The sequence below is a fragment of the Staurois parvus genome, unplaced genomic scaffold (assembly GCF_062004578.1).
Source record: "Staurois parvus isolate SC_StPar_1 unplaced genomic scaffold, SC_StPar_1.0 ptg001270l, whole genome shotgun sequence".
Taxonomy (NCBI): domain Eukaryota; kingdom Metazoa; phylum Chordata; class Amphibia; order Anura; family Ranidae; genus Staurois; species Staurois parvus.
This window is the reverse complement of record NW_028319066.1, coordinates 338,548-353,640: the sequence shown is the minus strand read 5'-3', so window position 1 is coordinate 353,640 and position 15,093 is coordinate 338,548. Positions and strand designations below refer to the sequence as shown.

Below are 15,093 nucleotides of genomic sequence, written 5' to 3'. Positions count from 1 at the left end.
GAGATGGTGTAGTCCTGGCACTTTCCCTACTCCTCAGGAACCTTTCCATGTCACTATGAGCTGTCCCTGCCAGACAGGGAACCTTTCCCTACACTAGCCACTCACGTAAAGCGTAGCACAAATTACTGGAACCGATCCCCTGTATGGCTCTTCCTGCAGCAGCTGATTCTTCTCCTCTCCCTCCCGGCTGCTGCAGAGATCGTCATACAGGGGATCGGTTACAGTAATTGCTCCCCTGCGTTGCACCCATCACCCTCCCGATGCACCATATTTTTCCCTCTGCTGCCCAGGCCCCCCATGTAACCCCACCCCTGCAGTGCTGCCAGCTTCCCTCCTCTCCTTACCACTAGCAGCTGCAAGCACACAATAGGATCCTTCAGAATGGAGAGTGGAAGATGGATCTGGTAAATATGTCACATTTACCAGCCACCTTCTTTCCTGAATGAACACAATGAGTGATTGGTACCAATTACTCACTGTGTTCATTCAGAACTGAAGCATCGTAAACTGTTTTTTGGGTGGGGGGGGGTTTGGAGGGGGCCCAGCCAGGTCGGCTGTATGGGGCCCCGTGGTTTATAACAGCATTCCTGGGCACTCCATTGTATGCCATGGTAAGGGAAGGAAAGGAGAAGCACCTCTACATACCTGATGGTGGAACCTGAAGGGGAGCACTCCAGTTACTCCAGTAACTATTTCCAGTCTCCTCTCTGCATCTGACACGCAGGGAATCTGCAGTCTGGCTTTTATTGATTTCCAAGCTGTTGTTTGTGTTGTTTGTTTGACCAATCTGAAAAGAAAGCTTAATAAAATAAACCACAGAGTCTTACAACCATTACAAACTTCAATGGAGCCCATTGAAATAAACACACAGATGAATACTTGTTTTTCATGGTGCACGTACCAAAGTAGAAATTGGCAAATGAACACTCAGGTTCACACTGACGAGGTGTGGCACATCGCATGTGATTCACACAGGAACTGCACCACATCCCTGTGCAAATCACCTGTGATTTCTGTGTAGTGCAATTTGAGCCATACATTTTGTATGGCTCAAATCGCACCGCATCAGCACCAAAAACGTGCAGGACCCCGTTCGCACCCATACAATCCCATTCTGCACATCGAACCGCATTTTCTGAACTGATTTTGGGGTGTTGTTAACTTAAAATACACACCGCAGCGGTTCGTATGAACGGGGTGCGATTATGATGCGGTGCGGAAATCACACAGAATCTGATAGCAATTCCGCACCACATCAGTGTGAACCCACTGAGATGCTTAGGTGAAATAAAAGGTTTTTCTTAATTTCTATATTTAGAGGGTGTGAGAATTTTTGGTGGTGGTGATGGTGGGACATACAGGATAGCTAAGTTTCATTGTGCTTTGCTCCTTTTTTTTCGTATCTGACCAGTGGCGTCCCTAGGCAGGTGCAGGGGGGGCGTGCTGCACTGGGTGACACCTATCACATGGGGTGACACCAAACCCGCTCCTCAAAATGGTAAGTTTTAAAGCAAGCTGAAATAACAAAAAATAAAACCAAACTTTTAAGGTGACAGCACTCAAATAGTGGTCAGATACAGGGGCATCCCTAGGGTTGGTGTCACCCGGTGCAGTAACATTTGGTGTCACCTCCCCGATGATCCACGCAGGATGGATTGGATCTGCGGATTGAGCATAATGGATCGGAATCTGATCCATTATCCTCCCCAATCCACAGATCCGATCCATCCTGCAGCAGATTGCATTTTTTTTTATGTGCAGGAGACTTCAATAAAACCACAGAAAAAAATTTGTTTTTTTTTTTGCCAATAGGAAAGTATTGACTTTGATGCCATTTGGAATTGGTGCGACTTTGTTGCAACTTTTTATTTTTTTGCTAATAGGAAATTATGACAGTTCTGTTTATGTAGTGTGCTTTAACACGCCTTTACACTCTCTGGCACTCAAGTAGCATCAAAGTCGTACCAAAGTCAATACTTTCCTATTGTCAAAAAACCCCCACAAACGCATCAAAAAACACGTGTTTAAAAATGCAAAATGTGTTAGAAAAATTGCAACACGCAGAGGTGTGAACCTAGCCTAAAACTAGGCCCTCTTGCAACCCCCTGTACAACAGAGCTCCAGCTTGGAGAAGAAATACAAAAGGCCAATCAGTTGTACTGCAGCGTTCATGCTCTAGCAAGGAACGTACTGGTAGGGGGAGAGAGCAGAGTGACAGAGGGATGAGTTTGCTGCGTCTCCTTTCTGTCCAGCCTTAGTCTTGGGCAGGCACTAAATCTGTAGGTGTTATTTATCTGCTATGTGTCAGAGCTGAATTCATCTCAGGACTGGATGGACAGAAAAACAAATCCTTTGGCAGGTAAAACAAGTCATATATATATTTCACCTGTTTATTTAGCTGTTTGCCTTCAGCTTTAATGACAAACTTACAGATTAGTCTTTTACATACAGTTATCCAAATTTAAAAGAGCGGTATAAGAAACAAAGGAGAGTCACACAATAAATGACTTCCAGGTAAATACTACAAAAAGACTTACCGAACATACATTATCTTTTCACTTTAAGTGCTTTGATCCTCCTGCCAATACACACGCCAAGAAGTGGTGGTACAAGGTGTTCCGCAGGAAGAAGACGAGCGCTATCATCTCTGCATGGATTTGTTTTGCAAACATTTTCTCATACAGAGATGGTGCACAAGGTGAGGATCGGTTATGGTAGAAACATCTGGGAAGAGCTTAAGCTGATATCCTGTTGTCAGTGATCTGTGGTCTACCATAACGGCAATTAAAGAGTACAGATAACTTTTCTAGGAAAATATTAGTTCTGCTCTTGGCCCATAACTGTCACTGGTTCATTATTTTTATGGAGCATAAACATACAGTGGGGCAAAAAAGTATTTAGTCAGCCACCAATTGTGCAAGTTCTCCCACTTAAAAAGATGAGAGAGGCCTGTAATTGGCATCATAGGTAGACTTCAACTATGAGAGACAAAATGAGAACAAAAATCCAGACAATCACATTGGCTGATTTGGAAAGAATTTATTTGCAAATTATGGTGGAAAATAAGTATTTGGTCACCTACAAACAAGCAAGATTTCTGGCTCTCACAGACCTGTACCTTCTTCTTTAAGAGGCTCCTCTGTCCTGCACTCATTACCTGTATCAATGGCACCTGTTTGAACTTGTTATCAGTATAAAAGACACCTGTCCACAACCTCAAACAGTAACACTCCAAACACCACTATGGTGAAGACCAAAGAGCTGTCGAAGGACACCAGAAACAAAATTGTAGACCTGCACCAGGCTGGGAAGACTGAATCTGCAATAGGCAAGCAGCTTGGTGTGAACAAATCAACTGTGGGAGCAATAATTAGAAAATGGAAGACATACAAGACCACTGATAATCTCCCTCCATCTGGGGCTCCACGCAAGATCTCACCCCGTGGGGTCAAAATGATCACAAGAACGGTGAGCAAAAATCCCAGGACCACACGGTGGGACCTAGTGAATGACCTGCAGAGAGCTGGGACCAACGTAACAAAGGCTACCATCAGTAACACACTACACCGCCAGGGACTCAGATCCTGCAGTGCCAGACGTGTCCCCCTGCTTAAGCCAGTACATGTCCGGGCCTGTCTGAAGTTTGCTAGAGAGCATTTGGATGATCCAGAAGAGGATTGGGAGAATGTCATATGGTCAGATGAAACCAAAATAAAATTGTTTGGTAGAAACACAACTCGTCGTGTTTGGAGGAGAGAGAATGCTGAGTTGCATCCAAAGAACACCATACCTACTGTGAAGCATGGGGGTGGCAACATCATGCTTTGGGGCTGTTTCTCCGCAAAGGGACCAGGACGACTGATCCATGTACAGGACAGAATGAATGGGGCCATGTATTGTGAGATTTTGAGTGCAAACCTCCTTCCATCAGCAAGGGCATTGAAGATGAAACGTGGCTGGGTCTTCCAACATGACAATGATCCCAAACATACCGCCCGGGCAACGAAGGAGTGGCTTCATAAGAAGCATTTCAAGGTCCTGGAGTGGCCTAGCCAGTCTCCAGATCTCAACCCCATAGAAAACCTTCGGAGGGAGTTGAAAGTCCGTGTTGCCCAGCGACAGCCCCAAAACATCACTGCTCTAGAGGAGATCTGCATGGAGGATGGGCCAACATACCAGCAACAGTGTGTGCCAACCTTGTGAAGACTTACAGGAAACGTCTGACCTCTGTCATTGCAAACAAAGGATATATAACAAAGTATTGAGATGAACTTTTGATATTCACCAAATACTTATTTTCCACCATAATTTGCAAATAAATTCTTTCCAAATCAGCCAATGTGATTGTCTGGATTTTTTTTCACATTTTGTCTCTCATAGTTGAGGTCTACCTATGATGCCAATTACAGGCCTCTCTCATCTTTGTAAGTGGGAGAACTTGCACAATTGGTGGCTGACTAAATACTTTTTTGCCCCACTGTATAACAATGTACCAGTCAGTGTTCTCCTTGAGTATAAATAGCTCAATCTATATAGTCTGGCTGTTTCCAACCAGGGTTTCATGGAACCCTACAGTTCCTCCATAGGTTGCCAAGCATTTCTTTGGCTCTGGCTGTTCGACCTCCAATTTGATGGTGTCTATATACTTTCAGATCCGGCTGACTGTAAGAATAACATTTTAACAACCACTTTAAGGCTCAGTTCACACTAACTTTGTCAGCAGGCATCAGACAGGCATTTGGGAAGCGTTTTTAAGGCTTCTCAAACGCCTATGAAAAATCTGCACATGGCAGCACACAGTGCTGTTCACAGTGAAGCGTTAGCGTTGCAGCAAAACTGACACCTCATGTTGAGTCAGGAGCAGGGGCAGACTGACAACCCATGGGGCCCTGGGCAATAGGGGATCATGGGGCCCCTGTGTCCTTGCCCAAACTCAAAAAAGCCTATGAAAAAGGTACCAGGGGCATCTCATGAGGCCCCCTACTGACCCCAAGCCCTCGGGCAGTGCCCGAGTTTCCAAATAGTCAGTCCGCCCTGGTCAGTAGGAGTTAAAACCTCCCATTCAAGTCTATGGTGCTGCTCCTCAAATGCCTGACAGGCGTTTGCGGAGCGTTAATACCATTTAACTTCATTATAGGTGTTTGTGGTGCGGTTTTAACACTTGGCAAATTCCTATCAACTGCCTCAAAACCACGCATAGGGCGTTTGGGGAGCATTAAAAACGCTTGCCAAATGCCTGTCTACCACCTGTCAAATATGATATATAGGGGCGTTTGGCAAGAGTTAGAAATAAGTCAAGTGTGAACGAGCCCTAAGAGGCATTTTCCCAAGGACCCTCAATGACCTTACTTTAGCAGGTCATTATTTCAAGGGTTTCTCTGGGGTAAAAAGGTTGAGAAAGGCTGCTATAGTCCAATAGTAGCAGTGATAAAACATAAAATATCTCTACTTACTTATAATTGTTAGGAAATCCAATCTATCCTGATTCATGCATCAGACCTGCATGGATGTACACTCTGGGATGCAATTGGAGTTCCATGCAGTTGGCCAACTGTCATTGATTTGGATAGGCTGCCTGGATTAAATACCTGTGCACCATGTGAAGTTGAAGACGGCCCTTCGCCTGGGTGTATGGATTGGTACGTGTTCGGTAAATGAGGCCTTATTGTTTTTATACCAGATAAGTAAAGAATAGGTCTAATTTAGTTAAATTGTTTCTAGATATATTAGTTTTATCTCCAAGAGTGCGCCAAATTAACCAGTGTGTAGTTTGCAAGAGAAACACCATGAAATTACCTTCTGCCATCAGCCAACCTGTAGGCAAGTTGCCTTTACGTAGTTAGATAAATGCTGCCCCGGACGGGAGGGTGAGGGTTAAATGGTTTCCCAGGCTTTGTCTTGGTGGGTTTTTTTGGGTCCGACCCACTGGTCCTGCGTCTATATATGAGGGCAGTGGTCTGGAGCCCGGAGAGTCTCTCTCTTTCTGCTGTCTACTGTTGCTGCTCCCATCGTTGGGGTTCTCAACTGGTGATCGTTCGAGACTGCCTGCCATCAGGAACGATCCACTATGTAGGGGGATTTCTGGGACCTGCTGAAGATGCCAAGTCTGGATTCTGCCTTACAGGACATGACTAAGAATGGACTTTTGCCTATGCAGGTATGCTGGGGCAGTTAACAAGCCTGAGTTAGAGACTAGGGGTGTTAGGGAAAGACTGTTAGTGTTACCATCTGTAATGTCTAAGTTATTTCGAGTAAAGCTTTTGAAACTTTGTCCTTGCCTGGTCTGAAGTTGCTAAAAAGGTATATTGCAAGTAACTGGCATACACATGTAGTTTCCAGCCTGGGTCAGTATGACGCATCAGAGTAGGAAGACGCAAGTGGTTACCAAGGGTAATGAAGGTTTCCCATACGACCTGTTATAAGTGTGTACATGTGGTAGGTGGGATAGCCTCTTGTAGGAGGAGTTGTTTTCGGCACTCTCACTATGGCCGGTTTGTCTCCCATAGCAATGGGAGCAGATGAGCACTGCAGAGGTCCTCAGCCTGTGTACAGGTACGGAAGAGTAAGAACTGAGCCTGCACTAGGTGTGCAGCGGGACCTTATTCCTATACAGGGAGTGAGGTAGCAGAGATATTCTGGACAGGTGGAGTGGGCATAGGCTATGCGTGCCCCTCCTAGTGCAACAATGACCATAGTGGTGTATTTTAACATCAAGAGAGTTCATTTGTCTAAAGGTACCCCATGTGCAAGGCAGTGACCCTTCTCAGCATAGCCCAGAAAACTCACTCCGGGGTAGGCCTCCTATGTAACCCGCACTTGGCGCCCAATAAGGAGGGGAACATGAAGGAAGTACCAACCGTCTACCCTATAAACCTACCCTGAGAACTACTCAATGCTTGCGAAGCTTCCCCAAAAGGCAGAATTTGTGCCTGAGCAGTGATTTACCAGTTCTGAGCACTGCCAATAGGTAAGAGCAAACTGAGCATTTTTATTTCTCCAAAATGAAGGTGAAATGTATTGTGGTCAATGGGAAAGGCAAAATTAAAGTATAGTTTGTGTAAAGGCAAAATTTCTCTTTTCATTTTGGATAGAGCAAGGGCGGGTTAAAAGTGCTGTCCTTTTTTGCCATCTATGTACCATTAGAGAGATTTATCTTCCTGTTCTGTAGACTCAACAGGATGTGAGAAAATACATTTCCGAATGTGAGGGAAATCTCCTCTTAGACAGATGTCATGGAAAGAGGTGTCCCCATTGGAAGATTTCCTCTCTATTCCTGTTCTGGGGGCAACTCAGAATTTAACATTTATCCCCACTTGTCATTGGTGACCAAGACAATTATAGAGGGTGAATCTCCATAATGGGGATACAGACAACAATAAAAGCTTGACAATGGTTCTAACCCATCGCCACTGTATCTAAACAACAAAAAAAGTTTTACCTTTTGCTATAGTTTTCAAGGGTGCAATTGGATTTACATTACTCTTCGGGGTTATGGAAGATCTATTTAACAATCCCAGATCCTTTTCTTGTGCCGGAAAAAGCCCCTCATTAACCTCATTCCAATCCACAGCCAGTTGCTGAGCAGGTTGAAACCCATAGTGTATGTTCAGTCAAAAAGTGCTTAGTTTTGGATAGAATAGGAGAGATTAGAACCTCTATCTAGGCCGCTATTCCAGAGAATTCTATTCACTATGCCTGCAGGTTGAATGAAATAAACCTAACAACCTAACCAGGTGGACCAAATCAGATTTTGTCATGGGGCCCTACAATTCGTAGTTGTGCCCCTAACCAAACTGGAGTAAATGGGTCACCTAGGTTTACCACAAAACCTGTAAATACAGAGACTGCCTGTGTATGGACATAAACCTACATACCGTCCTCCATGATGGGTCTGTAAGAGTTTTATATTGCACTTCACAGAAGCTTCGTCTCTCCGATGTCTGCTTTCTCCAGCTAATAGAAATGTTGAAGGCCGATTGCAGAAGCTGAATTTTACTGATTGTAGGAGTGATGGGAACCACTGTGAAATATTAAAGTTGTTATATATATGAAAAGCATAGAAAGCACAACAAATACTACATACAGGGGTTAGACAAAAAATGGAAACACTACATGATTTGCAGGTGTGAAACTGACGACGTTTCACGTTGAAAGAAGAAGTAATGTAATATTCTTTTGCTCCTGCTGTGTGATGAGACACCTAGCTAACAGGTGGGAAGCCTCACTTTTGTCATTCACTGCGTGCGCTGCTAGCAATGCGGAGTCATGTTAGAGATTACTGAGCATCAAAGATGGCAAATTGTTAGTGCCGCTTAGCTGGTGCCTCCGTGACTGAAATTGCAACTAAATTTGCCGCGTCGCGAGGTTCAGTATCAAAGGTTATGACGGCGTATACAGATTCTGTGAAAGAATCGCCTAATAAGCATAAGCGCGGGGGACATGATCAGCTGACCGAAAGAGACCGAAGGACATTGCGCAGGACTGTGACATGGAATAGGAAAAAATTGCTGACATGACTCTGTATTACTAGCAGCGCACGCAGTGAATGATGAAAGTGAAACTTCCCACCTGTTAGCTAGGTGTCTCATCACACAGCAAAAGAATGTTACTTCACTTCCGCTTTCAACACTAAACATGTTGTCACTTTCAAACCTGCAAATCATGAAGTGTTTCCATTTTTTTTGTCTAACCCCTGTATATGTAAGTCCTATATGTTTATATAAGTCGTTCTACCTGCCAAAATATTTTTATGTTATACACAACAGGACCATGCATCATTTTTTAAAACCTGCAGCGCCCCATTATCCTGTATCCACTCCCAGCATTTGGCCTGGGCCATAGATAAATTGACATCCTACAGGTGCTCCGCCTTGTACTGTAACATGCTTAAAGGATAAGTTCACCTTTTAGACAAAAATAATAAATGCACATTTTTTTTTGTAAGTAAAAAAATGTGCATTTATTATTTTTGTCTACAGGAGCCTGGAAAGCATTGCACCAGCGATCAATAGGCTGCGGCTATGGGAACATGTTACATGTTCCACACTAAAAATGGGTGGAACATGTAGCATGTTCCAAAGGTGAACTTATCCTTTAATCACTCCAGGCCCCATGCTGAAGAACACAGCCTATCCATTCACTAGAGACCGGTGACATCACAGAGAATGCAGCCTATCCATTCACTAAAGAACGGTGACATCACTGAGAATGCAAAACTATCCATTCACTAGAGACCCATGACATCACTGAGAATGCAGCCTATCCATTCACTAAAGAACGGTGACATCACTGAGAATGCAAAACTATCCATTCACTAGAGACCAGTGACATCACTGAGAATGCAGCCTATCCATTCACTAGAGAGCGGTGACATCAATCAGAATGTAGCCTATCCATTCACTAGAGACCGGTGACATCACTGAAAGTGTAGACTATCCATTCACTAGAAACCAGTGACATCACTGAATACACAGCATATCCATTCACTAGAGAATAGTGACATCAATGAGAATACAGCCTATCCATTCACCAGAGACTGGTGACATCACTGAGAATGCAGCCTATCCATTCACCAGAGACCGGTGACATCACTGAGAATGCAGCCTATCCATTCACTAGATACCGCTGACATCACTGAGAATGCAGCCTATCCATTCACTAGAGACCGATGACATCACTGAGAATGCAGCCTATCCATTCACCAGAGACCGGTGACATCACTGAGAATGCAGCCTATCCATTCACTGGAGACCGGTGACATCACTGAGAATGCAGCCTATCCATTCACTAGAGACCGGTGACATCACTGAGAATGCAGCCTATCCATTAACTAGAGACCAGTGACATCACTGAGAATGCAGCCTATCCATTCACTATAGAGCAGTGACATCACTGAAAGTGCAGACTATCCATTCACTAGAAACAAGTGACATCACTGAAAGTGCAGACTATCCATTCACTAGAAACCAGTGACATCACTGAATACACAGTCTATCCATTCACTAGTGACCAATAACATCACTAAGAATTATCCATTCTCTAGATATTGGTGACATCAATGAGAAGGCAGCCTATGCAATGGATTTGTGACCAGTGACAAGTGGTCAATAACAAGTAATATTGAATATAACTGAGGACTACAATGTATCTCCACCCACAGAAAGTGTTTTGGTGATGGGGGAGGGGGGGCAGTCACAATCCGATGCCTGGCTGGTGTGCCTATACCTAGCAATGCCAATGGTGATAAGGATAATAGACTGTAAGCTCCTATGAACAGGGACAGAGACGACTAATTATACATAACCTGTGAAGCATATGCACCACATGTCTCTGCTATGACAATTACTGAAACAAATTATCAACTGTCTTTACTAAATTATATATGAGAAAGTATGAAATTCATGCAACTCATACCTATATCTGACAAGAGGACCGGCACAACTTCTGATACAGAGGAATTCAGCTGGTTCCTTGCCGTAATCTGAATACTAAACATTGTATCCCGTGTTGGGTTCACTGTGATCCGTACATAGCGGTCTTTCTTCATCTCCATGTATGACTTTTCAGTCTGTAAACTAAATCATAACACGGGTTACTTATCTTATGACTGAACACAGCTAACGTGAACTGTCTGTGATGCCCACACCAACTAGTCTGCTCTAACTTTTTATTTACTTGTACTAGAAACAAAAAATATATATTCTGATGGGTTGTATTGGGCAACTCAAACAGATCTTCTATTCTTTGCAAAATGAACGGAAAACAGTCGTAACATTTCGGTCATTTCTTACAGAAATTTTATTTCTCAAGATATGTGAAATCTGTATCCTGTCCACAGTCTCTGACCATCTTCTGTAGTATGTCAGCAGACGCTGATCATCTCCTGTATCCTGTCTGCAGTCTCTGACCCTCTCCTGTATCCTGTCCTCAGTCTCTGACCACCTCCTGTATCCTGTCTGCAGTCTCTGACCCTCTCCTGTATCCTGTCCTCAGTCTCTGACCACCTCCTGTATCCTGTCCTCAGTCTCTGACCATTTCCTATGGTATGTCAGCAGACTCTGATCATCTCTTGTATCCTGTCCTCAGTCTCTGACCATCTCCTGTATCCTGTCCTCAGTCTCTGACCATCTCCTGTATCCTGTCCTCAGTCTCTGACCACCTCCTGTATCCTGTCCTCAGTCTCTGACCACCTCCTGTATCCTGTCCTCAGTCTCTGACCATTTCCTATGGTATGTCAGCAGAATCTGATCATCTCTTGTATCCTGTCCTCAGTCTCTGACCATCTCCGCTATCCTGTCCTCAGTCTCTGACCATCTCCTGTATCCTGCCCTCAGTCTCTGACCATCTCCTGTATACTGTCCTCAGTCTCTGACCATTTCCTATGTCAGCAGACTCTGATCATCTCTTGTATCCTGTCCTCAGTCTCTGACCATCTCCTGTATCCTGACCACAATCTCTGACTGTCTCCTGTATCCTGTCCGCAGTCTCAGACTGTATCCTGTCCTCAGTCTCTGACCATCTTCTGTATCCTGTCCTCAGTCTCTGACCATCTCCTGTATCCTGTCCTCAGTCTCTGACCATCTTCTGTATCCTGTCCTCAGTCTCTGACCATCTCCTGTATCCTGTCCACAATCTCTGACTGTCTCCTGTCCGAAGTCTCTGACTGTCTCCTGTATCCTTTCCTCAGTCTCTGACCATCTCCTGTATCCTGTTCTCAGTCTCTGACCATCTCCTAGGGTATGTAAGCAGACTCTGATCATCTCATGTATCCTGTCCTCAGTCTCTGGTCATCTCCTGTATCCTGTCCACAATCTCTGACTGTCTCCTGTATCCTTTCCGCAGTCTCTGACTGTCTCCTGTATCCTGTCCGCAGTCTCTGACAAACTCCTGGAGGTGGAGCTCTAATAGGAAGAGGTGGAGCCTAAATCAGAAGGGGCAGAGTTTACAGATGAAGAGGTGGATCCTAAGCAGGAAGGGGTGGGACAAATTTAGATTGGGGGTGACACGATTTTAGTCTTGCCTAGGGCAGCGAAAAACCAAAATACACCACTGTCTGTATGTATTTTTAAACAGAATGTTTGTATCTATACCCACTTGCTGTGCCATATTTTCATCATCAAATTTCATATATAAAGTTATTAATGCCTGTAGTATTACCCTGTATCAGTTTTAATGATACTGCATCTGAAGAGCATGCTATTTTTGGTGGAAGTCCAAGGCCTCATGTACACGGGTGGTTGAGGGTGGGAAAAACAGGCAGTTGAGCTGAAGTTTTATCAGCCTCCGGCCTTTTAGAATCAAGTAGTGATGGGCCTAACACCCCCCTGTTCAGTTCAGTTCGCTGTTGAACATTTGAACCTACTGAAAGTTTGACTGTGAACTTCGAACAGGGACAATTCACTAAGCGGTATCCTGCCGCATCTGAGTTTGTGGTAAGATACTGCACAGCCACTAAAATACTGCATGAGTTATATATTTAAGTCATGTAGTATTTTAGTAGTGAAGACAGTTGAATGTAAAAAGAAATGCCGGCAATGCCTGGCAATTACAAAAAAAAAAAAAAAAATGGGGTCCCCCCAACCATAACAAGCCCTTCGGGTCTGGTATGATCTTTAAGGGGAACCCCCCACTGCAATTTTTTTTTTAAAAATGGCGTGGGGGTCCCCCCAAAATCCATATCAGACCCTAATCCAAGCATGCAGCCTGGCAGGTCAGGAAAGGGGGGGGGGGAGAGGGAACACCACCCCCCTCCTGAACCATACCAGGCCACATGCCCTCAACATGGGGCCAAGGCACCTTGTCCCCCCCAAAGCACCTTTTTTCCCATGTTGATGGGGACAAGGCCATCTTCCCCACAACCCTGGCCGGTGATTGTGGGGGTCTGTGGGTGGGAGGCTTATCGGGATCTGGAAGCCCCCTTTAACAAGTGGACCCCCAGATCCTGCCCCTCCTATATGAATGCGTATGGGGTACATGGTACCGCTACCCATTCACAAAAAAAAAAGTGTAGTGTAAAAATGACAGTAGACAGTCTTTGACAAGTCCTTAATTAAAAACAAAAATAAAAATGTCAATCATGATGGCCACCGACCCAAAAAAAGAAAAAAAACCCGCTTCGCTCTTGATGCTGGCACCACCGCCCCCCCTTGTGACGTCATGTGCTATAATTGGCCAATTGCTTTAGTCAATCACAATGCACTGTCAGAGCGCAGTGCATTGTGGGGTGCAGCAGGCGAATAGCTTGCTGAATGCCCTTAGCACTTGTATGTACGCCAAACACACGAACAGACCATGTTCGAGTCAAACTTATGTCTGGAGACTGCGGGGTGGTGAGGGGAGGAGAACTTACACTCCTATTGCCTAGGCAAAACCAGGTACCCCCCCCCCCCACACACACACACCCCCCCCCCAAATAAGTGCCATTTATGCATAGAGGAATGGGAGAGGAGGCCTTAAAGCAGAGCTTCCCCTTTTGGGTGGAGCTCCACTTTAAGTAGAAATCATTTTATTTCTTTGGAGGAGAAGTGGATCTATGTTGCCCACATATTGTTAAATATGTACAGGTGAAACTCGAAAATTTAGAATATGGTGCAAAAGTTCATTTATTTCAGTGATGCAACTTAAAAGGTGAAAATAATATATGAGATAGACTCATTACATGCACAGCAAGATAGTTCAAGCCGTGATTTGTCATCATTGTGATGATTATGGCTTACAGCTCATGAAAACCCCAAATCCACAATCTCAGAAAATTAGAATATTCCATGCAATCAATAAAACAAGGATTGTACATAGAACAATATTGGACCTCTAGTAGAAGCATGCATATGTACTCAGTACTTGGTTTGGGCCCCTTTTGCAGCAATTACTGCCTCAATGCGGCGTGGCATGGAAGCTATCAGCCTGTGGCACTGCTGAGGTGTTATGGAAGACCAGGATGCTTCAATAGCGGCCTTCAACTCTTCTGCATTGTTCGGTCTCATGTCTCTCATCTTTCTCTTGGCAATGCCCCATAGATTCTCTATGGGGTTCAGGTCAGGCGAGTTTGCTGGCCAATCAAGCACAGTAATCCCACGGTCATTGAACCAGGTTTTGGTGCTTTTGGCAGTGTGGGCAGGTGCCAAGTCCTGCTGGAAAATGAAGTCAGCATCCCCATAAAGCTCGTCTGCGGAAGGAAGCATGAAGTGCTCCAAAATCTCCTGGTAGACGGCTGCGTTGACCCTGGACTTAATGAAGCACAGTGGACCAACACCAGCAGATGACATGGCTCCCCAAATCAACACAGACTGTGGAAACTTCACACTGGACTTCAAGCACCTTGCAGTGTGTGCCTCTCCATTCTCCCTCCATACTCGGGGTCCTTGTGCCTCTCCATTCTTCCTCCATACTCGGGGTCCTTGGGCCTCTCCATTCTTCCTCCATACTCGGGGTCCTTGGGCCTCTCCATTCTTCCTCCATACTCGGGGTCCTTGTGCCTCTCCATTCTTCCTCCATACTCGGGGTCCTTGGGCCTCTCCAGTCTTCCTGCATACTCGGGGTCCTTGGTTTCCAAATGAGATGCAAAAGTTGCTCTCATCAGAAAAGAGGACTTTGGACCACTGAGCAACAGACCAGGTCTGTCTTTCTTTAGCCCAGGTAAGATGCTTCTGACGTTGTTTGTTGTTCAGGAGCGGCTTGACAAGAAGAATACGACATTTGAAGCCTATGTCCAGGATCCATCTGTGTGGTGGCTCTTGATGCACTGACTCCAGCCTCAGTCCACTCCTTATGAAAGTCCCTAACACTTTTGAATGGCCTTTTCATGACAATCCTCTCCAGGCTGCGGTCATCCCTGCTGCTTGTGCACCTTTTTCTTCCACACTTTTCCCTTCCACATAACTTTCTATTAATGTGCTTTGATACAGCACTTTGGGAACATCCAACTTCTTTTGCAATTACCTTTTGAGGCTTTCCCTCCTTATGGAGGGTGTCAATGATGGTTTTCTGCACAACTGTCAGGTCAGCAGTCTTTCCCATTATTGTGATTCCTACTGAACCAGACTGAGAGACCATTTAAAGGCTCAGGAACCCTTTGCAGGTGTTATGGCTTAATTA

At 44.8% G+C, this 15,093-nt stretch overlaps 1 protein-coding gene across 1 annotated transcript in view; it reads right to left on the bottom strand.

Annotated features, from left to right (window-relative positions):
- The window catches only part of LOC149437676 (interleukin-12 receptor subunit beta-2-like), a 90,872-nt gene that overhangs the window by 56,148 nt on the left and 19,631 nt on the right, over positions 1-15,093 (bottom strand). The window contains exons 4-6 of the mRNA XM_089660737.1: positions 10,414-10,574; positions 7,875-8,020; positions 646-787 (exon numbers count right to left, since the gene is read on the bottom strand). Coding sequence (XP_089516863.1) covers positions 646-787; positions 7,875-8,020; positions 10,414-10,574 — 449 coding nt within the window. The remainder of the gene's footprint in view (positions 1-645; positions 788-7,874; positions 8,021-10,413; positions 10,575-15,093) is intronic.